Source organism: Cyanidioschyzon merolae, chromosome 19 (genome assembly GCF_000091205.1).
Source record: "Cyanidioschyzon merolae strain 10D DNA, chromosome 19, complete genome".
In the NCBI taxonomy this organism is placed as follows: Eukaryota; Rhodophyta; class Bangiophyceae; order Cyanidiales; family Cyanidiaceae; genus Cyanidioschyzon; species Cyanidioschyzon merolae.
The window spans coordinates 981597-1004186 of NC_010145.1; the positions used below are offsets into that span (position 1 = coordinate 981597).

General features: G+C 54.6%; 9 protein-coding genes and 2 non-coding genes across 11 annotated transcripts, besides 2 other annotated features; 4 read left to right on the top strand and 7 right to left on the bottom strand.

The window, feature by feature from the left end:
* Window positions 1-1277: 1277 nt before the first annotated feature.
* On the bottom strand, window positions 1278-1949 carry CYME_CMS389C (hypothetical protein, conserved; the record flags this gene model as incomplete). Its single annotated transcript, XM_005538938.1, has 1 exon — window positions 1278-1949. The coding sequence occupies one exon, from the start codon at window positions 1947-1949 to the stop codon at window positions 1278-1280; it is 672 nt and encodes a 223-aa protein (XP_005538995.1).
* Window positions 1950-2290: 341 nt separating this feature from the next.
* Window positions 2291-3196, top strand: CYME_CMS390C (probable essential nucleolar protein required for biogenesis of the 60S ribosomal subunit; Brx1p; the record flags this gene model as incomplete). The annotated part of the gene is made up of 1 exon (XM_005538939.1): window positions 2291-3196. The coding sequence occupies one exon, from the start codon at window positions 2291-2293 to the stop codon at window positions 3194-3196; it is 906 nt and encodes a 301-aa protein (XP_005538996.1).
* Window positions 3197-4063: 867 nt separating this feature from the next.
* CYME_CMS391C (similar to leucine-rich repeat-containing G protein-coupled receptor) lies at window positions 4064-4942 on the bottom strand (the record flags this gene model as incomplete). Its single annotated transcript, XM_005538940.1, has 1 exon — window positions 4064-4942. The coding sequence occupies one exon, from the start codon at window positions 4940-4942 to the stop codon at window positions 4064-4066; it is 879 nt and encodes a 292-aa protein (XP_005538997.1).
* A 146-nt stretch (window positions 4943-5088) lies between these two features.
* Window positions 5089-8056: a sequence feature (repetitive element).
* A 241-nt stretch (window positions 8057-8297) lies between these two features.
* On the top strand, window positions 8298-9263 carry CYME_CMS393C (chloroplast 3-oxoacyl-[acyl-carrier protein] reductase orecursor; the record flags this gene model as incomplete). Its single annotated transcript, XM_005538941.1, has 1 exon — window positions 8298-9263. The coding sequence occupies one exon, from the start codon at window positions 8298-8300 to the stop codon at window positions 9261-9263; it is 966 nt and encodes a 321-aa protein (XP_005538998.1).
* Window positions 9264-10932: 1669 nt separating this feature from the next.
* Window positions 10933-12087, bottom strand: CYME_CMS394C (hypothetical protein, conserved; the record flags this gene model as incomplete). Its single annotated transcript, XM_005538942.1, has 1 exon — window positions 10933-12087. The coding sequence occupies one exon, from the start codon at window positions 12085-12087 to the stop codon at window positions 10933-10935; it is 1155 nt and encodes a 384-aa protein (XP_005538999.1).
* An 868-nt stretch (window positions 12088-12955) lies between these two features.
* On the top strand, window positions 12956-14647 carry CYME_CMS395C (probable electron transport flavoprotein; the record flags this gene model as incomplete). The annotated part of the gene is made up of 1 exon (XM_005538943.1): window positions 12956-14647. One exon carries the CDS (start codon window positions 12956-12958, stop codon window positions 14645-14647), a length of 1692 nt encoding a protein of 563 aa, XP_005539000.1.
* CYME_CMS396T lies at window positions 13574-15650 on the bottom strand. The gene has a single exon (XR_002461673.1). It is a non-coding gene; the product is annotated as a hypothetical transcript (transcript).
* On the top strand, window positions 15087-17931 carry CYME_CMS397T. The gene has a single exon (XR_002461674.1). It is a non-coding gene; the product is annotated as a hypothetical transcript (transcript).
* Window positions 17386-18867, bottom strand: CYME_CMS398C (1-aminocyclopropane-1-carboxylate synthase; the record flags this gene model as incomplete). Its single annotated transcript, XM_005538944.1, has 1 exon — window positions 17386-18867. One exon carries the CDS (start codon window positions 18865-18867, stop codon window positions 17386-17388), a length of 1482 nt encoding a protein of 493 aa, XP_005539001.1.
* Window positions 18014-18628: a sequence feature (possible transcribed region).
* A 1139-nt stretch (window positions 18868-20006) lies between the features above and the next one.
* CYME_CMS400C (unknown ABC transporter permease subunit) lies at window positions 20007-20834 on the bottom strand (the record flags this gene model as incomplete). The annotated part of the gene is made up of 1 exon (XM_005538945.1): window positions 20007-20834. One exon carries the CDS (start codon window positions 20832-20834, stop codon window positions 20007-20009), a length of 828 nt encoding a protein of 275 aa, XP_005539002.1.
* Window positions 20835-21110: 276 nt separating this feature from the next.
* On the bottom strand, window positions 21111-22400 carry CYME_CMS401C (unknown ABC transporter ATP-binding subunit; the record flags this gene model as incomplete). The annotated part of the gene is made up of 1 exon (XM_005538946.1): window positions 21111-22400. One exon carries the CDS (start codon window positions 22398-22400, stop codon window positions 21111-21113), a length of 1290 nt encoding a protein of 429 aa, XP_005539003.1.
* Window positions 22401-22590: the final 190 nt, after the last annotated feature.

A 22590-nucleotide genomic window follows, 5' to 3' on the forward strand; every position in this document is an offset into this window, starting at 1 on the left:
CTCCGTCCGAGAGATGCCTCAGTATGAGCGTCACCTCGTTCCACAAATCCTCTATCGAATGGTTAACGCTGCGCATGCGTGTGCAGCGGTCAACGTACTCACCGGGGAGCTCGCCCGGAACAAGCCCGTGATCCAAGGGTACTGCACCGGGCGCAGAAGCGGGTGAGAGCATCGAAAGGATCGCTCTGTAAGCGTCAAGCGCATGTACCAAGCGATGAAGCAAGCATAAGTGGCGCCACAGGGCGGCGATAGGCATTGGAGCTCGAGGTATGGTGTCCATTTGAGCGCACATCACCAGAGCCAAGCGTTACTGTTGCGAAGGGCGCACTGAGGCTGTCTAAAAAAGATGAAAAGTGCAAGCGGAGCGTCGATCGCAACTTCCGCCTGTGCATGAAATGCGTCGCCAACAGCCGGAAGCAGAAAAATCGGGACTTGAACACCGATATCGACACCCTTCGACCGCTAGCAGCGGAACTAGAGAGAGATCCGATTATTTACATTCTGAGATTAACGAGGGGAAAAAGAAGCACTCGCAGAAAAAGCCTGCAAAGGCTACTTTTCATCACATCGGGAAGCAGCCCAGCTTGTAGCGCGTATGCCCGAATGAACCAGGTCTACCCGTACCATCAAAGTCTGACATGGACGAGATCATAGAACACAAAGCCGCTCTTCAGCAAAACACCATGTAACAATTGTAGAGCACTCCATTGCTCCAGCTTTACAGAGAAAAGCGTCCTCAATATACTCGATAGCGAAAGCACACAGGGCGTAGGGGCGCTTTTCTGGGGTGCGCGGCGCGTGCCGAGCCGCCCGGCATCCTGGACGCGGTCGCTGCTCTCGATAGGACACCGTGCGCGCTCGGCGCTGTTTCGTTCAGGAATGAGCGTCTGCAACTTGCCCTGAACGCAAACACGCCTTAGTGCTATCTTTCCCTGTGATTCAATCGTGTCCGACACGCCCATGCGTCGAGCGCTCGAAGTGTTCTCCAAGTATCCTGCAGTGAAGTCGGTTTCCCACCGCCCCAGTGCGTCCCGAATCTTTTACGCGACCTCAGATTTGAAGTGCATACCACTAGACTTGTGGTTATCACCCAGGCACTTGTTCTCCTGATCCGCTTCTGTGCACGGTTCCGCTGGGAGGGATTATCGCTTCATGCGCCGAGGCGTCTGCTTCGCCGCAAGCCGCTCCTGAACATGCCGCCAATCGGTGGCTACTCCTCCAGCGTCCACCAGCCTCGTGCACAAGGACCGGCCCCCGAGCATGACCCCCATCTCTGCTTATGACACCTCTGACCGCTTCTTAAACAACTTCGCCACGAAGGGCACTGCTGCAACCGTAAGCGGGAAACGCAGCGGTGAAGTGGCCTTGTGTGCAATATATGCAAGGGCCACCGTGCCCACCTGCGGTGAAAGTTGATCCAGTACCGCCGGCCGACCGAGAGGTGTTTTCGCCAACAGGTCTCCAATGCTTTCCACAAATTGCCTTACATCAACGCCAGTGCTGACCAAGACGTAGAAAAAGGTGAATGATACTGCCGCGAACGAAATTGAAGTCCCCAAATACACCGGTCCGTAGAGTGTGAGGAGCTCCTTCGCAATTTCCTTGCTCGTTCGTTTTTCACGAACTTTCTTCTGCTGTTTCACTTTTTCCTTTTCGTCAACGTTCATCCGGTAACTTTGGAACGTTGCAGGTCGCACCGCGAACCGTGCACGCTGCCTCCAGGTTACAGGTGCCGAGCGGTACCCGTTCACGCTCCGCCTTGTGCCTTCAAGCGCTTGGGCAGTCGCCTGGCTACGTGAGACGGGCACTGGTGCCACCAAAAATCCACATAACATACGCTCTCCCTGCATTATGTTTTGATACGAAGCACAGACTGTCATGAACGCACACGCACACAATACCCGCAACTTCGTTGAACGCTCTTCGTTCACGATGGAATCACGACTCATCGCAGAGCATCATTCGTCGTGATGATGCGCTGGGGAGCGCGCGCCGCTGCACTGGCGCCGTGCCGGGACCCATGGCGTCGACGGCGACGATGCGCAGCGTCGATACGCGCGACGTCACCTGCTCCCAACTGGCCAGAGCGCATTCGGTTAGGCGTACGACCTGGACGCGTCGAGAAGAGGCGCAGGCCTTTAGTGTATACCGTTTTGGAGTCTTGCTCTTGAGCTGCGATTGGAGCGTCGGTTAGTGGATTCGAGGACGAGACCCTTGGACGTGGTTCTTTGAGCAGGGCATTGACGATAAGTGGGCGTCGGCGGCGCGTGTTCTGCATAGAGGCCTCAACATGAAACGAGTGCTCGTTATGTCGACTCGCGGCATCGGGAACAGAGGCAGACACTTGATGCTTGATCTCCGTACAATAATGCCTCACTCAAAGAAAGAACAGAAACTGGACACGAAAGATCGGCTGGATACAGCGAACGAGGTCGCTGAACTACACTCGTGCGAGGGCTGCCTCCTCTTCGAGGCACGGAAGCGAAAAGACCTCTATCTTTGGGCGGCGAGGACCCCACGGGGCCCCACAGTACGCTTCGAAGTGCAGAATGTGCATACCATGGGCGAGTTGAGCCTCGTAGGGAATGCGTTGCGGGGGTCGCGTCCGATCCTCGTTTTTGATCAAAGCTTTAACGAGAACGCTGCAATCCATGTGCAGCTCATCAAAGCGTTGTTATCGCAGATATTCAGCGTTCCGTGCGGTCACAAGAAATCACAACCATTCGTCGATCGAGTTTTAGCGTTTATGCATACGCCAGACGGGCGCCTTTGGGTGCGTCATTATCAGATCCAGCTGGAGGCGCTACGTCAGCAGAGCAAACGAATGCCCGCAGTACGCGCGCTTTCACAGCTTGTCTCGGGGGAACAGGCATTCGATACAAACACCACACATTTATCTGCAGAGGATATGCAGGCGTTGGCGGAAACCTTGGTCGAAATCGGGCCGCGGTTCGTGCTGCTGCCGATCCGAATATTCGCGGGTAGTTTCGGCGGAAGAACACTGTGGGAGAATCCGGACTACATTTCTCCTAATATGCTGCGGCGAGCGGCAAGGATACGTGGTACCGTTGCTGTGCGAGCCAAGCGCCATACCAAACGGGCACGTCGGGAAGCCCAACTCGAGAAGGCGCTCGCAAACCTGCCTGTTGACGAACTCGCAGATGTTTTCGAGAGCGGTGAAATCGAGCCCTCTTGATGGATATGAGTATAATGGCCAACTCGAGTGGCGAGCTGTGCATCCATGTGGCGGTGAACGAGTCCCGAAACGGTCGCTTGCTGAATACAGTCTACCTGTGGTCGACTTGTGCGCTGTTTCGGGCGCTTCGCAGAGTAGTCTCTGCTTATGCGTGCTCTGTCGGTCCGCCAATGCGGCTCGCGTCGAAGAGGGTATACAGCTGCTGAAAATGTTCACCACGGTCGGTGTTCAGAAGTCTCTGCTTGTGCGTGCTCTGTCGGTCCGCCAATGCGGCTCGCGTCGAAGAGGGTGTACAGCTATTGGAAATGCTCGCCTCGGTCGGTGTTCAAAGCATCTGCGAGGAGGCCCTGCTGCCGTCCCAAGCGCAACAAATGCCCCAGTTCCGATCGTAGGAGCCATCCCGTCGCAGGTGCGCTGGTTTCACGCTCATTGACTGTTTTGACGGCGACGCGCTGGCGTGCAGCACTTGGTGACCCATGGGACGCTTCCAGACATCCGCGGTTCCGTTCAGCGCTTGCCTTTACGCCGTCCTGGTTCAACGGGAACGTCAGTCATCTCGAAACGGCAGCGTGTACCTACTCTGGTTTTAGGCTTCACGAGCGTGGATGAGCGGCTCACTAGTCGCTGCCTTGTCCCTAATGCGTCAGCATTCCACTTCCACGTGTCGAGCGTAGCACGTTAGGGTCTCCCTATCGCTAACTCGAAGCTGGTCCCCGGAAGCAGCTCTCTCCAACAGAGCCGCATCCCAGCTGAGGAATCAGCGCAACAGTTACAGCGACCAGGCGTTCACAACTCACTGTGCTCTGGGGGACTGCAGAACACGCAAGTCCATGGAATACTCTGGTTAATGGCGTGCAATCAAGATCATCAACTAGCTGTGGCCGATAATCGTTTGTTCTGAACCTGGCGGCGACGCTGGTCAAAGTCCGTGAACCCCACCATTTCTGAGAGCGCTGCGGTTGGCGCTTCAGCCAGGTGCCCTCGATTACCCTCCAGTTCCAATCGTTGTAAAGCACCGAGTTCGATAAAGAGATCGACGGGCAGCGATTCTAAACGATTATGGTCCAAACACAGCTGCCGCAAGTTTTGCAAACCCCGCAACGACTCGATATTTAAGGTTTGCAATTCATTTCGGGATAGGATCAACACTTCAAGCGCTGGAAAGGATTTGCTCAGCCATTTCGGGAGAGAGCTGATGTGATTTCCCGCGAGGTTGAGATACCGCAAGCAGGGAAAAACGATGTTCCTGCATGCATCAGGGACGCACGGCAGACGATTATCGCTTAACGATAGCCACTGCAGTGGCGACGTCGGCTTGACACCGGACACCGGGTCTGGCTCGTGCTGCGCTTGTACACTCAAGTTGGCGCGGTGTTCGGTTGTGTGCAGGTCACCAATAGCATTTCGCGCCAGGTTAAGCGACCAAAGACGCGGCAGGGCGTATAGCAGTGCAGCTGGTACCGTGACTAGCTCGTTTTCGGACAGATCCAGTCGCTCCAGGCTCCGCAAGTGTTCCAGAAGCGAAGATGGAAACGTTTTCACCCCGCCATAGCGAGCGTAGAGCACTCGAACCCGCTCGCCGTGCTTCAACAGCTGAGGCACAGCGCGGTCCCAGTGGATGCTTTGAACCGATGCCACACCAGTTTGCAACCAGCGCTGTGCGCTTTCATCTTCGTTTCTGGAGTGCAGCGGATGTGAAGCTTCCCTACTGCGTGCTCCAAAGCAGTCTGCGAGTACGTTCCCCATGAGCGGTAGCTGCAGCAGCACTTGAAGCCATGAGCCCTTTTCGACCTTTCGTTGGTCTGTTCGGTAGTGGCAGCCGCCAAACTACGCTCTGATGTCGGGCGTCGCCACCAGCGGTGTAGAATAGTGGCGAGAAAGTCGACCCAGAAAAATCGTTTCTAGCTGTCGTGCAGACGCCTCCCCGTCCTTCTCGACCGGCCACGTACTACTGGTTCCATTTTTTTTCATATAGTTCCGCTTTGAGAGGTTGTCCAAGAAAAAGCTCTCGTGTCCACTCTGAAGGTCTTCTTTCCATCACCGCACATGTCCTTATATTGATAGCGGCATTAAAATCTCGGTTCACAAACTCCATACGTTTCTTGCCATTGACTGTACTTAATAATGCGAGTAGTCCTCGAACATTCGCCCACCTTTCCATATGCTCCTCCGTCAGCGGTCCGTACTTTGCTATTTCGTCAGGGCTCCTCTGGCACTTTTCCATCTCGATCCTTTGAAGTGTACAACACAGTACATGGTGTGTATACGATGTTCGGAACTCATCTACAGGTACTATGACAAAACGTCGTGCGTACTCCTTATACGTTCTCGTCGTTGGAGCTGGTGTACACCCTTTTTGGGTCTTCGAGCGCGCTGCTCCGTACGCCACTACGAGCCTCTGACATTGATCCTCTTTGAGGGCACTCAACCCATTGAAAAAATTCGCGAACGCCCGTTGCCTCCCACAATATAGATTCATACACAGACGAGCCCACCGAGGCTTTGTATATTCATTCCGCAGCGCATCCCAATGAGCAACACGAACATTCATGAATTTCAGAAAAGCTGTAAAGTCCGCTCCGCGGCTCGTCACCTCGCTCAAAGCTTCTACGTGATCCTTCATTCCTGCATTCCATGTCTCAATTTTCTTCGTTGCATTCATGATTCCCGATTCTCGATAGAATCTTGCTCTCGAGAACCTCAAAAGTCGCATGTCTTTCTGAAGCAAGTTACCGTCCTTACCATCTTCGGCACGCTTGGGTACAGCGATGGTTATGATATTTGTGTTTCCGGGGTCCGCGCCAACGACAAAGTCTATCTCATGCACTTTCAGTGCCGCAGGATCCGCGTCTCTGTTTTCCTCATGCTTCGTCATGGGCGAAGCCGAAGGCACGATAGGAAGAAACGCCTCCAAGCGCTTGCAGTCTACACACAGGGCTACTCCATCGGTTTCGATCATCCCCGTGAATACCTTTTGCCTGCTAACTTTTGAGACGTCTGAAATCGAAGAGACTCTTCCAGTACGTGTCAGGGGCTTCGCCGGTGAACTCTGTCCGCCTTCCATCGAACTCCGGACAGATCCCCTTCATGATGCCATGAAGGACGCCGGAGTCGATAGTCACATAATGTGACTTGATGTTGCACAACGGAACGACGTTGAAGCGCTTCACCGCTAGGAAAGCCTTCTGTCTTTCCCACTCTTCACTCTTGTCCTCACTCGGCTTCATCTCCGCCTTGCGTTCGAGTTCACGGTCCAGAAACACGAAATAGCGCAGGATGAGGCGATAATGTCTTTCCTTATCTTTTTTCAACTCTGATACCTTTGCTGCTTGATTCGCCAGCCCCAGTACCGCACGGTGCTCTTGTATAGGCGCACGGATTACAGAAGCTTCATTCGTGCTCCTGTGTGACTTCTTCTCATCAACGAATTCGACCTCATCTTCATGCTTGCGATCGTTCGTGATGCCATCGATAATCGCCCATATTCCTTTGCGAGAGATGCCCGGATAGAGTGCAAACACCGCGCGTATGATGAAACGTTGGAGCTTCATGGTCATATGGTTCCTCAAGTTCGTGACGTACGTTTTCATCGCCCCGTAGGTGTAAACACTCGAGTCACCCCTGTATCGAGCACCGCCGAAGCGGGATTCGGTGTGATTTTCGTGGAGGGCGTGCACTAGCTCATCTTGCTTCCGCGTTTCCGCTGTACCAAGCATCAGATGGCGAATAAAAGTCTTGTCGAATAATTCTTTCCGAACTTCGACTGTTTAGATGTCCGTCACGTCGCGATACATCCTCTTCACCAAATGCATGAGTCCTGAAGAGGCCTTTACAATACTCAAGGAGTACGACTCGTCATGGGTTCTGATAGCCTCCCGCACTTTTTCCCTGTACGGATCCTTGATATGTCCAAGAATACAGACTTTCACTTCTGTCTCGTCGTACTGTCGTCTTTCTTGCAGCCATTGGCGTCGGGCTTCCATCTTTTGCTTCTTGGCCCTCTCCAGTTCCTGTGGACTCGGCACTGTTTTTCGGTTTTTTTTTTCTGGAAACCGGCGACACACTGGGCCTCCGGCATCCTCCACTTCCACTTACGTACATTTCCTTTTTATTTTTTGAAAAAGGAACCCCCTTTGACTGCTTCTTCTATGAACCGCGAACAATGACTTGAATACACTCTCTTGAGAGTTGAAACACAACGGAATCGAAAAAATATACTTTGCTACGGCTTCAGAGCGAATACTACTCGTACATTAGAGCAGAATGCTAACGATCAGGATCGCGTTTCACTTCAACGGCGAGAAGCACGTCATGTATCATGCCCGCCAGATATGGAGGTACGCGCATCGACCATGCTACACAAAAAAGGAAGAGGAACTAGCAGTTCAATTGCAACGAGATAACGATTTCTTCTCCCTCTATGATACATATTAAAAGGGAGGCAAGATTTCCATGTAGTCGAAACTTTACTTTCCGGGCGGAAGGCCCTGCGAGCCGGACGAGTCTGCTAGACCAGTCCTTCATGATCTTCCCAGTGCTCAGTGCTGTGGTGATATTCGAGCAACTCGACCGAAACGCAGTTTATTCTCGGGCCGGGGACGGGTATGCTGCGTCTGGGCATCGCGCTGGTCGCAGTGGACTCCTACAAAGTCGTTTCGCGCCACACTACACTGTACCTCTGTCTGCGCAGAGTGCATGCTCCCAGGATGATATGGAATCCCGACCACGTTTCAGGTGAAGCTTTCCTCGATCCGAATCCCTCAGTGGTATGGCAAAGCCGCTCTGCCTCTATGATGCATCGGCATCAGCCGTATAAGCGCTTTTGCTGGAGGTCAAAGCGGGCACTCGGCGCCCGATAGAATATACAAAAAGACTAGTACGTCCGAAAGGAGGTACCTTTCATGGAACAAAAACGTAGATGCAACAGTATGACAGACGCTCTCCCGAAGACCAGTATGCATCCCGCAATCTGGGATCTATGGTCAATGTAAACGGTTCATCATCGAAAAGAAAAAAACAGGTTGCAGCGAGCGCCCTGAGGCGCGCGGCGCACCTTCATCGCCTGGTCGAAAGCGTATTGGCTGCTGTGCTCGTGCGAAAGATGCTGCTCTTTGCGAACCCTGCGGGAATCGCCACCTTCAATGTGTCTAAACCCCTAAGTAACGTATTTGATCTGCCACGTATTGCAAGGTCTTACATACGAGCACGGCCGGGCGCCGGTGGTTCGCTACCCGGCTCCGCCTCAGCCATACCAACGCTTCGTGCTCGTCTGAGACGCTCTGCCACTGGCAAGGCTGCCTGCGGCCTCGTTGCCTCTGTCGCAGACGTTCCGAAAGTTGCGCTTGTCACTGGTGGCAGTCGGGGTATCGGTCGGGCCGTCGCGTTGGAGCTTGCTCGGTCTGGTTGTGATGTCGTTGTTAACTACGCGTCCGCCGAAGCTGCTGCAAGCGAGGTTGTCGCACAAATCCAGGCCATGGGCCGGGAAGCGATTGCCGTGAAAGCAGACGTAAGCAACCAAGAACAGGTTGAAGCGATGTTCGCCCAAACAGTTGAGAGATTTAAGCGGTTGGATGTGCTCGTCAACAACGCAGGGATCACGCGCGACGGTCTGCTCCTGCGGATGAAGAAGGAGCAGTGGTCTCAGGTAATCGATCTGAACTTGACTGGCGTGTTTCTTTGCCTTCAAGCATCCTGCAAGCTGATGCTCAAACAACGCTCTGGTAGAATCGTGAACATATCCTCCGTGGTCGGCCAGATTGGCAATCCTGGTCAGGCGAACTACGCGGCAGCGAAAGGCGGGGTTCTTTCGCTCACCAAGGCCGCTGCCAAAGAATGCGCCTCACGGAGCGTTACCGTGAATGCTGTCGCACCCGGTTTCATTGCAACCGAAATGACGCATGGTCTTCCATTGGATGAGATTGCGAAGGGTATCCCCCTGGGCCGCCTTGGACAACCAGAGGAAGTAGCCGGATTGGTACGTTTCCTGGCCACCGATCCCGCCGCTGCATACATTACTGGACACATCTTTACGATCGATGGCGGTCTGGCGATAGGTGCCTCAGGCTGAATGCCAAACGGCTGCGGATTCGATGGCACGCAAGGGTACGCAATTCGCTGGGGACAGGCGGGCGTTCCCAGGGTATCGGCAAACGATCACGTGCCCCAGTGTACGTACTTGTCGGTGCGACGCGAAAAAGAACCACCGTATCCGGGCAGGCTTATTCTGTAGGATTTGATTCTCTACATTAGGCTCTAAACGCACGATGCTAATCTCAAGCATGGCGCTCGCAACGGATGCTGCATCCGCGGGACACATGGGAGTAACGGCATCCGAGTGCGAAGCTCGAAGGCACGCAGCACCAATGCGCTACAGTGCACACATCGTGAACGCTCGAGGCCCCAGCGATCTGCTGCGGAGTACGGGATGCGCGTGACTGCCGATCCCGCCATACATGCACGCACGCACGCGTGCACGCATGCACGCATGCATTCAGATTTGCGTGCTTTCCATGAGCATTCTGCGGACACGTGTGCACCGATCCCGATGCTCGAATGAAGCGGTTTGCTCTACATCTAGGTACCAGATAAGGGTATGCGCACCAGCAAGAGTCGCTGGTTCCATCCCGATCGACCTGTGTGAGCGCCGAATGCACGACGATTGTTCAGGCGCACTTTTTTCTCGTAAAAGATCGTTGCATCCATTCGGCGTCCCCGGGATGCGCGAGTGCTATCGGTTATCGGGGTTTTCATTTCAGCGTTTCCACAGAAGTGCGTATGTTCCGCTGATCCCAGTTGAGCATTATCTTCTAAAACAGAGCCTTGATGGACGGAACGACGTGTCAACCGCCAAAGAGAACACAGAATGTGCTCAAAAAGAACGCGGCGCCGCTGTGGTCGCGCAGCGTGCCGAACGTCGTCTCGATGCTCGGCCGAAGAAGTCGGGAACGCGCGCTCCTGCATCGGAACTACTGCCCTGGGCTACCGAGCTCGAGCTGAGGCATCGAAAAACGCCCCCGATGCCCTGCACGTGACCGAAGCACCGCACTCTACTGTCCGGATCAGGACCGGGTAGAAGAGAATCTCGGTGTTGGCGGTTAGAGGCACGTTCCAGCTTTTCCAAAGCACATCGAGTACCGTGATCAACGCTCGTACCAGCGATTGATCTTGCGCACACCAAGCCGGACACTTTTGCGCTAAAGATAAGCCAACAGCAAGATCTGAATTCGCTCATGACATGTACATTTTTTACGCAAAACACCACGAAGAAATCGAATCACGAGGCACAGCAATCGAAAATGAAGCAGGCAATGACGTTAACCTGATTCAAGTGCATCCGCTGCGCTACATATGTACCAACATCCATACACTGGGCGTACCAACTCGGTGACCAGGCATACGCGACTACGCAGCACTCTGTGCGTCTTATTCCTTCGTTCAGCTACGCGCGCTCATCTGATCGAAAATGATAGGCAGTGTTTGAGGCATTTCGCATGATGCACAGCGTCGGCTTGATGCAGCCGTGGACAGCGCCACCTTTTGAACTTGGCTGTCCGATCCTCGTCGATACTTACTCAGTATCGTCTGCAAAAGACCGCATATGAACGACGTGATCGCAGCGGCTCAAGTAAGACACAAGGGAAACCAGGCCCAGCGCATGGCCCGCGATATGCAGCGATGCTCGTATACGACCGGGTCGAGCACATGCGCCCTGCTCCAAAGTCACATCCCAGCGATTGTCAGGAGGATTTAGGAGGTGGGTCTCGCTTCCCCACTTCCGCTTTCCTCATCTGATCGCGGCTGGCGCGCCGCTGGCCCCCAGCCAAAAGTCGTTGGTACTCCACAGAGTGCGCCCAGCGATCGAGCTCGCGAGCGCGCACCACCGGCAACGGATGCGTCGCGCTGCGCTGCATCCGTTGTCGAACTTGGCGACCGAGACGAGTTCGACTCACCGAATCCAAGCGAGTAGCCTGTTGCAGAAATGCATCCGGATTCATTTCCGAAGCCCACGTCGCCGAACCACCTGACAGCTTCATGAGCACACTGATAACGAGGCGAGGGTCCTGCATTACAAGCAGCGCGGCACGGTCACAGCTGAGCTCGGCAGCCTGCAGCCAGCTGAAAATACGACGACCCAACATGGTTGCAAGTGATCGACCGAGTTCCCCCAGTTGTCCCAGAGCGAGTAGAAGCAGGTTCGCCGTCGTGATCCAGATTCCGTGCTCACACTTGAGATGGCCCAGCTCGTGCGCGATGACGGTCTGCAGTTCGGATGCCGTCAGTCCCATATCCAGCAACGCCGAGTGCAGCACGATGAACGGACGCTGTCCATTAATAGCGAGGGTGTACGCGTTCGGTATCGGGTTTTGACGAATGTACAGGTCAGGAACGTCGATATGCAGAATCTCACAAGCCTCGGTGAGCAGAGCATACAACGAGGGTAGCTGCTCGGGGCCAACTAAAACACCTGACGAGATATTTTCTATTTCAAGCACCTGCTCCGCCACGGGGCCAATAACCCTCCGAATGAGTGCACCTAAACCGGTGATTCGTGTCAAAAAGTCCATTTGGCGCGTTGCAAGCGCATCCAGTGGGTGGCGAAAGTCGGCGGCCTCGAGACCGACCAACACAGCACGTTGCGAAGCCGCTTCCTGTCGCACTACCGCACAGCATCGTGTTCCGAGACGACTTGCACAGCCCGAATGCGTCACGGAGTAGCGTCGGCAGGCTAGTTTCGAAAGCCGCCAAGCTGGTCGACTGCTCGGGATCGGCTGGTACTGAGGTCGAGTGCCCGCGGCAACTGTTCGCAAGGAGCTGTGGCTGCGGACACCCAGCGACGCGAACGCCAAGTACAGCCTCTGTTCACTACAACCGCACAGTCTGGAGTGAACCATTATCCACGTGTAGCTTTACGTGCTATTTCGATACGCTTGACACGAGTTTCAGATAAGATATACGCACAACAGAGCGCGTGTGTTGGAGAATCCACGCGCAGTGGCGAGCGCACGTTTCACGTTCCCGGGAGCGTTCATGAATCGCTACGCACACAGGCGCCTCCCAGTGTTTTCGAACCTGTCGCTTGTTCGCGCTTTCTGTTCATCCAGGCACAGTTTGAGCCTGAGAGACTGCCCCACAAAGTTGGATTGCATCAGCTTATTAGGTCCCGTGTCTTCAACATCACATATCGTCTGATATTGATACAGTCTCGGTTGGTGAACTCCTCGCGTTTGCAGCCTCTGGTTGAACCTAACTTTGCAGGGACTCCTCGAAGTTGTGGCCTCGATGCCGTCCAAGTCTCGTTTGCATCCCGTTGGGCAAACGCTTTTCATCGTCTGTCTCCCCTCTTCTCCGTCTTGTTCTTCCTATTCGTTAATCGCTCTTCTTTATTCGATGGTCGGTGAGAGAGGATTTTTTCGGTTTTTTTCCAGCAGCCGGCGATGGCATCCCTGCGGGATCTCCGACTACCACGTCCATGCTTCTCCCCTGGATTCTTTTTCTTCAAATGAGCGCACTTCAAATGCATCAGCTACAAACCGCGAACATGCATTCGATGACAAGCACCTGGGTGTGAAACACAACTGAGATGAAAGACCACAAGGAGTATGCTCCTCATTTGGCAATAGAGAGCTTGCCTTGGAACGCGAGTTGTCCCCGCAACGCCGTTCGTATTACCTGCCGTGTTGGGCTTACTGTTGAACGAGGCTTTTGTGCATTCGTTGCGCAACTCGCGAGTGAGCAAACGCTGTCTAGCTGCCCGCTGCTATGACGCTGGTTTGGAGCTCGCTCACTCGTGCGATCAAGCAAGACCTATCTCGGGGGAGAGTCTTGTGCACCAGGTGCGTCTCTGTAGCGGCGGACGAACGCAGCTGTGGAGAGAGCCTCGCGTGCTCTCCGAGGCGGGGTACACTCTGGACTATGGACAGGTGCCTCCGACGTTGCCGGGAGCGCAATCTTTTGGCCTCTTTTCGTGGGACGAGTGCCGCTGCATTGAAACATTCGCTCTCTCAGCTGTGGAAAGCGTGCGCACACCAGCGTTACAGCGGTACGCGTGTCGTCAAACGGAGCTGCAGCTGCGGTGTGGACTACCCGGACGAGCGGCCTACCACTGACGTGCAGCACGCGAGCACCACAGAAACTTTGCAGTTGGCGGAGACAACAAGGCATGGGACTGGCGCATGTGCGGCTCTGGTGCACCAGCGAATACCGCCATACGAAGCTAGTTATTCGGCATTGGCGGCCAGGTATGCCGAGCGGGCTCCTACTCTAGGCAGCGACTTGACGCCGGCAACTCGAGTGCTCCAGTTTCGATCAGCGCGTAAGCATGACCGGCGGTTAGAAACGCGACGTTACCTGGAGCACTTTACCAGGGGCTTTGCAGATGCACGCGTTTCTCCTTCGGTTCTCGTTTTAGCAGAGCATGCCCGCGGGAATGTCGCGCCTGCAACCTGGGCTGCATTACGAGCAGCCCAGCAGGTATGCGGGGGCACGTTGTCGAGCAACGGCAACGACGCCAAACAAACTGGACATATTGAGGTTCTCGTCTTCGATCGCGTGGATTCAGATATGGGGGCGGTTCTAAAACAGCTCGCTCAGGTTGACGGTGTATCGCGACTCGTTCTCGTTTGTGATGGGCACTGCAGGTATCCCGTTGCCGAGATGCTGGCCCCTGTCATTGCCCGCTGGAGTGCAGAGCAAGGCTATTCGCACGTGTTCACTGGCGGGAGTACTTTTGGCAAAAATATTCTACCACGCGCAGCAGGTATCCTGGGCATCCAGCCGCTCTCAGATATCATGCAGGTGTGTTCGCCATGGGAATTCGTGCGTCCGTTGTATGCGGGGAGCATTCTGGCCCGCGTACGCTTGGTACCTCCCTCTGAACCGTCATCTAAGACTGGATGGCGTTGCTGGGCGACTATTCGGGGTACCGCTTTCGAGGCCGCGCAACTTCGCCACGATGACGCCTGTCCAACTGAACTCGACATCACAGACAAGGCAAGGCAGTATCTCCAAGACGCCGCACCGCCAGCCGTGGAGTGGTTGCAGCAGACGGGCGCTAACGCCGAAAGGCCGCGCTTGGAAAGCGCCCACATCGTTGTTACCGGTGGCCGTGGCCTCCGCGACGCCGAGCACTTTCAAGCCTTTGTGATGGAGCTTGCAGACCGTCTGGGGGCAGCCGTTGGCGCCACGCGGGCGGCTGTTGATGCCGGCATGTGTGCCAATGAACTTCAGGTCGGGCAGACAGGCAAGGTTGTTGCACCAGAGCTCTACATCGCCGTGGGCGTGAGTGGTGCCGTCCAGCACCTTGCGGGCATGAAAGACAGCAAGGTCATCATCGCCATCAATAATGACCCAGAGGCCCCGATTTTCCAAGCAGCCGACTACGGCCTCGTCGGTGACCTGTTTGAGATCATGCCCGCTCTTTTAGAGAAATTATCTAACTCGCATAAAAAATAGGCAGAGCGCCTCTTGTAAATGTCGTGTTTACCTGCTGCGGTGCCGCGCTGCACACCGAGCATCCAGGGCGTTTGTTCCGCGAGGCTGCTGCATGGCCCGCGTGTTCCAGGGGCCTGCGTGGGCCGTTTCGACGCCCCGGAGGCACCAGTCCATGCGGACTGCTCGCCAAGGCCGTCATGAACGACCTACCAGCGACAAAGGTTTCGTGCGCTCGGCACCGATGTCAAAAACGGTGCCGCAAAAACTCGCTCCTCAGATACTAGTTTAACGTCTCGCTTCTCGCCTATTTCAGAGAAGCGAGCCTCGGCGCTGTTGCACGCTGCACAACGAACGAGTATGAAAAGTGCAGCAGATCGTACCTGTGATCTATCGAATATCATATTCAGCGCAAAACGACGCTGCTCAATCACGCCAAACTTTTGCGTTAGCGGTGCTGCACGACATATGCACGTTTGCAGCACGACGTGACGCGGAGTCGAAATACGCAACGAATTTACGGCTGCTGTCCCTGATTCATAGCAATAAATGCATACTGACAGTACAGTTCGTGTCGCAGTCACCAAGCGAAAGTCGCATTCGTCAGCGTTCGATCAGATCACGCAGGGAGCGCCTCTCTACCAAGCGCAAGTGACCCAACCTGCCCGCTCACTTGCAAAGAACAAAGGCTATGAACCTTGAACTCTGTCTCCAAGTTGTCTCTTATCAGGCTTTTTGTGCTTGTAAGGAACGCAACGCTACGCCCAGCCTTGCCTGTGCAGTCTTTGGTGCAGGCGCACCTGCGGAAACCTCCCCAGTAGCGTAAACTGGTCGTAGCGTTCAATACACGTCGACGTATCGGGATGCCCGACAAAGAGACACACGCTACTGCGCAAACGTTTTGTGAAACTTGTTTTCAAGCGTACACAAACGTTTCTTTCTAGAGCACGTGTTCAGGTGAACAGATTCGCTTTGGTATTAAAACCGTTCTTTATAGAGCACGTGTTCAGGTGCTCACACAGGTGTCGGCAGGAACAATTCTCAAAGTGCGCAAGCAGGTTTCTCTGTGAAGCACGTGTCCAGGTGCACAGACGAGTTTCGGTACAAAGTGCGCACTTGCGTTTCTCTTCATATAAGACGTCTTCAGGTGAATAGACACGTTCTGGTATACACACACGTTTCGGTGTGCGCAAGTTTGTGTTGGAACTTTGTGCATCAAGTGGACGCTCTATTGCCGCAAAAAACATCAAACTTATGACGCAGCCACCTTCTGCCAGTGCGGGTGAGGCTGATGCCTTTCAGTCGCTTGTTCAGGAAGAGCTCGGAGAGAATGCGTTCTCCACAAGCACGCCGGTGAACGATGGCACCGGGGGCGGCGACGTTTTTCTGCCAAACGAAGGCGTCGAAAGTGACGCAATCACCACGCTTCCGGTTTCTACGGCAGGCACGGTGCGTACACCTTTTGATCAAGACGAAAAAGAGTTCCCTGTTGGAAGATCATCTGTCGATGGGAAGCTATGGAAGGGCGCTGGAGGTTCGACGTTTGCGATCGAGGGCGACTCAACCAGTGGACGCGACGCTGTACAGGAGGCATCTCGGGCGCGGGCACAGCGCATCCGCGAACGCGATGAAACTGAACGAGAAGTCCGTCAAAAGTCTCGCGAAGCAGCCGTGCAAGTGTGGGAAAAGATGCACCAGGCCTGGGAGAAAACATGCCAGGAGAAACGTGTCGAGACGAAGAAACGGCAAGACAAGCTTAGTGAAGAGCGTGATGCGCTTTATCAGGCCATGCTTGAGAATGGTGACAACAATAAGCCAGCATGGCACCTCGTTCGGGCACTGATAGAGTCTAACAGTTCGGGATTGGGAGCGGGCCGATCACTCGGGACACCTGGCGGCATGTCTGGACCCGGTGCTGCCAGTGCTGTTTCCGAGGAAGATGGCAGTTACCGTAGCCTCCGTACTCGCATGAAGGATGTAATCTATAGCTCCGCCAGCGAAGCGAGCCCGAAGAGTCGTTGATCTTACCATCGTATGTACGGTTACCGGCTGCCGCGGAAAGGTTCTCGCATAATACATGATGGAGAGCGAGGAGAAACTCTGCGTCTGGTGTCGGTGTCGGTGTCGGTGTCGTCTGCGGCTGGAAGAGCACAACGTGCGTGGTCTTGTGTCGGGAGCAAACGTCGGCGGACTAGCGTGTTCAAGGAACCTTTGGAATAAGGAGGCACGAGAGACGAAGCAGGTGCATTCCAAGGAATACTTCATTCTTTAGCACAGGCAACGTATACGAGCTTGTTCTCAGATGGCACCTAGGCGGTGTCGTAAGCGTCAAACACGATCCTCCTGACAGCGACGATGCCAGTACTGTCTCTTGCAGAGCACCTCTGACTTTGCAAGCACGTGGATTCTCTCGATAGCTCGTCCACGATCGCGACGCCTGTATATCTCTTCTCTGGGAACAGCCAGGTCAGGTCTGCTTGAGGCCGCTCTAGGACACCCCATTCTCGCAATGGCGGAGATTTCGTCACGAGTCCTGTACAACATTGCGCCATCGCTATACCGTCGACTAGTGCTATCGTATGGGCCTCGTATCGTTAGCGAGCACTCCATCCGAACAGCCGCATGACAAGTGAAGCGACCGATCGAAAGCAGCCTTGCATGGAGCTACGAATCAGAGAAACCCCGAGGAACACGTATACTTCCCGAAGATAACAGCACACGCCAGTTTGCCTGGTATCCTCCTTGCATGCGAAACACACGACTCAGCACACACGAGATGATGGTGCACTGCTTTTGGAAGGGCAAAGAACACAAGCAATGCGCTCGAATGCAACTTGTAGCGTTTGCGTATCCTCAACTGCCGAGAAGCAACATCTATACCACCCGGGTTCAGGAGCATGGCAAACACGACCCGGATAGATCAACACTCGCGCTTCTCGAAAGAGTCGCTCAGCAAGTTCCAACTCCGCTTCCCAGGTCGCCTCGCGAAGAAATCTCTGCAAGCCAATCCATACGAAGAATCCAGCCTGGCTGGGATAGATGCGCACCTGCTCTGCCCCAAGACTGGTTTGAATCGCTTGAACAGCCACCTGATACGCTTCCTCTAGTCGTCGTTGGTTTGCGACGAAAAACTTGTGCAACCATTGCTCGTCACTCAGCATTCGGCAAAGCACTGCCTGCGTATCCCGACTGGGCGACGAAAACAAACACGGTGCTCGAATCGCCTGCAACAGAGCCTGGTTCTCCGTAAAGAGAACCCCACATCGCATGCCACTCATACAGAGGTCCTTACTAAACGTCCATACGACATGCACATCGTTGCCGAGACCCTGGACGGCCAAAACGTCCGCTACGGAACGAAAACGCCCCGCATGGCTCTGGAAGACCGAGAGCGCGTACGCCTCGTCGCTCACCAGGTGCATGCCATGGGATCGACACCATTGAATGGAAAGCTCTAGTTCTTCTGTCGATAGAATATTGCCCGTTGGATTCCCGGGACTGTGCAGGAGCAACACTCGCGGTCGTTGCCCGCTCGCTCTACAGGTCCGGTCCGCAGTTTCAAGCGCATCCCTTGTCAGACGGTGGTGGTTATGGAGCGCTGTTTGTACAGGTACGGGTATGCACTTTGCACGGCAGCTCAGGTCAAAGTCAAATCCCGGATAATACGGTGCCGGAATCAACACGGCATCACCATCGTCACACAGGGCACTGAATACCAGGTCAAGTACAGCGCTTGCACCAACGGCACACAGGTAGTTATCGGGGTTGGCTGCACTTGCTGGGCCGCCTTTCGAAGCTGCAAATATATGCTCTCGAAAGAGTTGGCTAAGTGCCTTGCGAAAGCGTAACTCGCCGAACATGTAGTCGTACTGAAGGCACTCGTTGCGCGGCAATACGTCGCTGCGTTCCCGCTGAAACTGGGCTAAGACGGGTCCCGCACTGAGCGCGTTCTCGGCCACCAGCAGTGAGATATAACCATTAGGTTTTAATTGTGGATCGTATGCGTCCTGTTTCGCTGTAAAGGACCACTCAATCTGGCGTGGCGGTGCACGACTCGCAAGCGCCCTCCCCCGGTCTGAAAGCGTCTCTGCTGCGCTTTTCAGCACGCTACTCGTCTCTGGTTGTTGCATGCAGACACGTATACTTCGCTGTTGCTGCTGGGACGTAGCTGAACAGAGCAGCCGATCCCGACACTGAGCGCGAACGAACAAAGCTTCTCGGTAAACACCAGACTGGAGGAACATCCAGACTCGGCATCTCGAAGCGGTGGATCACTGCGGCCGACACTACGGCATTCTCCCGAGACGCTTCCATTGCGGTATCGAGTACGCTGATGAAGCGGGGAACTTGGCGACTGAGACAAAGTCTTCAACGTAGAAGCCTCATGGTGCAAGGATCGGGTGTATAAAGGTACGAGATACTGCGAACTTGGCGACTGAGGCACAGTCTTCAACGTAGAAGCCTCATGGTGCAAGGATCGGGTGTATAGAGGTACGAGATACTGCGAACTTGGCGACTGAGGCACAGTCTTCAACGTAGAAGCCTCATGGTGCAAGGGTCGGGTGTATAGAGGTACGAGATACTGCGAACTTGGCGACTGAGGCACAGTCTTCAACGAAGAAGCCTCATGGTGCAAGGATCGGGTGTATAAAGGTACGAGATACTGCGAACTTGGCGACTGAGGCACAGTCTTCAACGAAGAAGCCTCATGGTGCAAGGATCGGGTGTATAAAGGTACGAGATACTGCGAACTTGGTGACTGAGACACAGTCTTCAACGAAGAAGCCTCATGGTGCAAGGATCGGGTGTATAAAGGTACGAGATACTGCGAACTTGGCGACTGAGACAAAGTCTTCAACGTAGAAGCCTCATGGTGCAAGGATCGGGTGTATAGAGGTACGAGATACTGCGAACTTGGCGACTGAGGCACAGTCTTCAACGAAGAAGCCTCATGGTGCAAGGATCGGGTGTATAAAGGTACGAGATACTGCGAACTTGGCGACTGAGACAAAGTCTTCAACGTAGAAGCCTCATGGTATATGCATGATATCTAAATCCAACGATACATAAACTAGACCCGCGCACGCAAACTGCTTGTACGTGACTGTTGCCCCCGGAGAGCAACTGCATACCCTGCCGAGTCCTCGTTGACTTGAAGCAGCGAAAGCGACTGCTTTCGCTACTTCCATACCACATCGCTACAGCGCTATCCGCTCGTGAACGCTTTCCGTATGCACCACCGCTCTTGCTCGGGTTGTTCCCGGTACTGCTTCACCTAGAGCAGGTCCAGTGCACGCACGTGTTTGTTGCCGCAAACTTGTTTACGTTCTTGTTGGTTCTCATGTTCCACATCATGGGTTTTCTTCTGGGCTACCACTTTCGTTCAACTAGCACCAGATGTGTACGTTTCGCGCACAAGCCTCCAGGAGTTATGATCGAAAAACTTGCCGTACGTCAACAAAGCCAGTAAGGATGCAGAAAGCGTACTACCTGCTGTGATCATATAATACACAACGATTTGATAACGCGCTGCTGTGTCCGTGGAACCGTTACCGACAATCTGCCCCGTCATCATGCCTGGTAAAGAGACAAGGCCTACCGTCAGCATCGAGTTCACGACCGGAATCAGTGCCGAGCGCAAGGAGGCTCGAAGTGCCGGTGCGATCGCTTGTTTTGGACTGGCACCTATGCTGAGGAGTTCCTCGATCTCTTTCTCGTGCGAGGATACCTCGGACTGGAGTCGTTCGCCCAACAACGCTACTGTGTTCATGGCGTTCCCGAGAATCATACCGGAGAGCGGGATAAAGTAACGCGGCATCCAGAAAGGTTTCACTCCGATGACGGTCCAAGTTGTTTGCACGATCACGAAACCTGCACCACTGAGAAGCGAGACTAGCACGGCGACGAACATACCCGGTATTGGTCGGTGCATGCGCTGTGAAGCTGTCCAGGCAGCAACCAAAGTCATGATGCTTACTGCCAAGAACACAAGCAATGGTAGGTTTGCAGCGAAAATCCAGCGCAAGACGAGCCCTACGAGCAACAACTGGACTGCGGCACGAAGGGACGCCCAAACCATATCCAGTTCGATGCCAATCTCAAACAGCCATATCGCCATAACTGACAGTAGCATGAAACCGTAAGCGACAGCAAGTTGACCAAGACTGACAGGCAGGGCGCCGGCCGTGTCGGCACTGCTCGTGGACTCCATGAATGGGCGACGGATGCAAAACACGAACGCTTCCGACCCCAGGTCTGAACAACGAAGTGAATGTCCAGGTCAGAGCGCGTTGACTGCCGCACGCCGTCGAACAAGGCAAGAATCCTCGACCAGGTACAAGTGCAGTCGTGCAGGCTCTCGTACGGCTTCTCAAGGCCCAGCAGCAGGAGCGCGCTGAGCTCTGGTGCTGTGCTCGTTCGTGCCGTGCGGCCTGCCTTCTCACCAAGACACCTTCGACTGTGAATGCTCGCTTCCCGATCTGCGGCTCTATTTTGTTGCTCCCAATGACTCCCCAGTCAAAAGCCGATGAATGCTGGCCGCTGTATCGGCGGTACCGAGCAGCGCACGCGCGTCACCGCGTAAGAACAGCTCCCCGTCCCGCACAAGAATGAGCTGGCCGTCGGTAACCTCCGAGAGTCTGTGCGTCACTATGAGTATTGTGGCCCGGATGCGTTCTTTCCAGTCCGATAAACGTTGCAATACTTGAGCCGCTGTTGCTGCGTCCAGACTTGAAGTGACCTCGTCCAGCAGTAGGATTCGTGGTTGCTGCAAAAGCACTCGCGTGAGGCCGAGGCGAGCTCGCTCACCCCCTGACAAGGCGGCTAGCGGTCGATCCAGAATCGTTCGCGATAAGCCAGCTATATGCAGTGCTTCCGGTAGTCGCTGTTCAAGCTCTGTCCGCGATACAACTCCCAAACGAACGAGCGTCTCGAGCGCCGACTTTGCTGGTTCCTCCGTGTTCGCGCTCGAGCGTTGTCGGCGTTTGCCGAGGACCAGCTCCCAAAGCGTTTCTCGCGTTACAAGTCGGCGGAGTGCCTCCAGCAAACCAGGCCTCCTATGTGCCAAACACGGCAATGCAGGTTGCTGGCTCAGAAAACCTACTAGTTTGCCCCGTAACTCGCCTGGAGGGTACGCTGGCACTGGTGTGCCCCACAGCCGGACTTGACCACCTGAAGGCTCCTCTAAGCGGTTCACCAGTCGAAGAAGTCGAGACTTGCCAGCTCCTGACGGGCCGATGATAAACACCGTCTCTCCGTCGCGTACTTCGAAACAGATATTCCGAAGTATGGGTCGAGTCGTCCCCGCCGCCTGGGTGCTCGCAGACAACGTCACTCCTTCGAAAGCGATTGCCACCTCCCGTGTTCCACTTGGATAGTTCTCGACGAATGCGCCAGAGTCTCGCGTCACTGGGCGAATAGGATCGATGTTCTCGTGGTGCCTCTCTGTCGCGGAGCCGTACTCGAGGTCCGTTGCCAGCGAAGCGGCTGCCGTCGAAAGCACAGCGTCCGCGTCTTCCCTGGTTGACTCCTGATTGCTCACCGAAAGAGTATCTGTGCCAGCTTTTGGACTTAAGCGGTTGCTGAATGACATGAAAGGGGGAAAATATCCCCCGGGAACAGATATACCTGAAACGGCTGCTGCAACTCCAGCGCAGAAGTCAAGCGCTGCAGAGACGGCCCTGGTGGCAGGCCTCGACGCCTGAAGCGTTTGCTCAGGTTTCGCTCTGAGCGTATTCGGAACGGAACCTGAGACGTTTCCCTGGGTGCTGATCACCATCACACTTCTTGAAGCATCTGGTTGGAATCGTTGATTGCATAGGATCAGAAACACACTGGAAGGCGCCTGGCTCGCGTTCGACGACCCCTAGCGCAGGGTAGAAGCTGCGATTTCACGCCGCTTCGTGCTTGCTCGTTCAAGGGCGTTTCTCGTATACCGTGTTCAAGTCCATAACTAAACCATCTGGTGA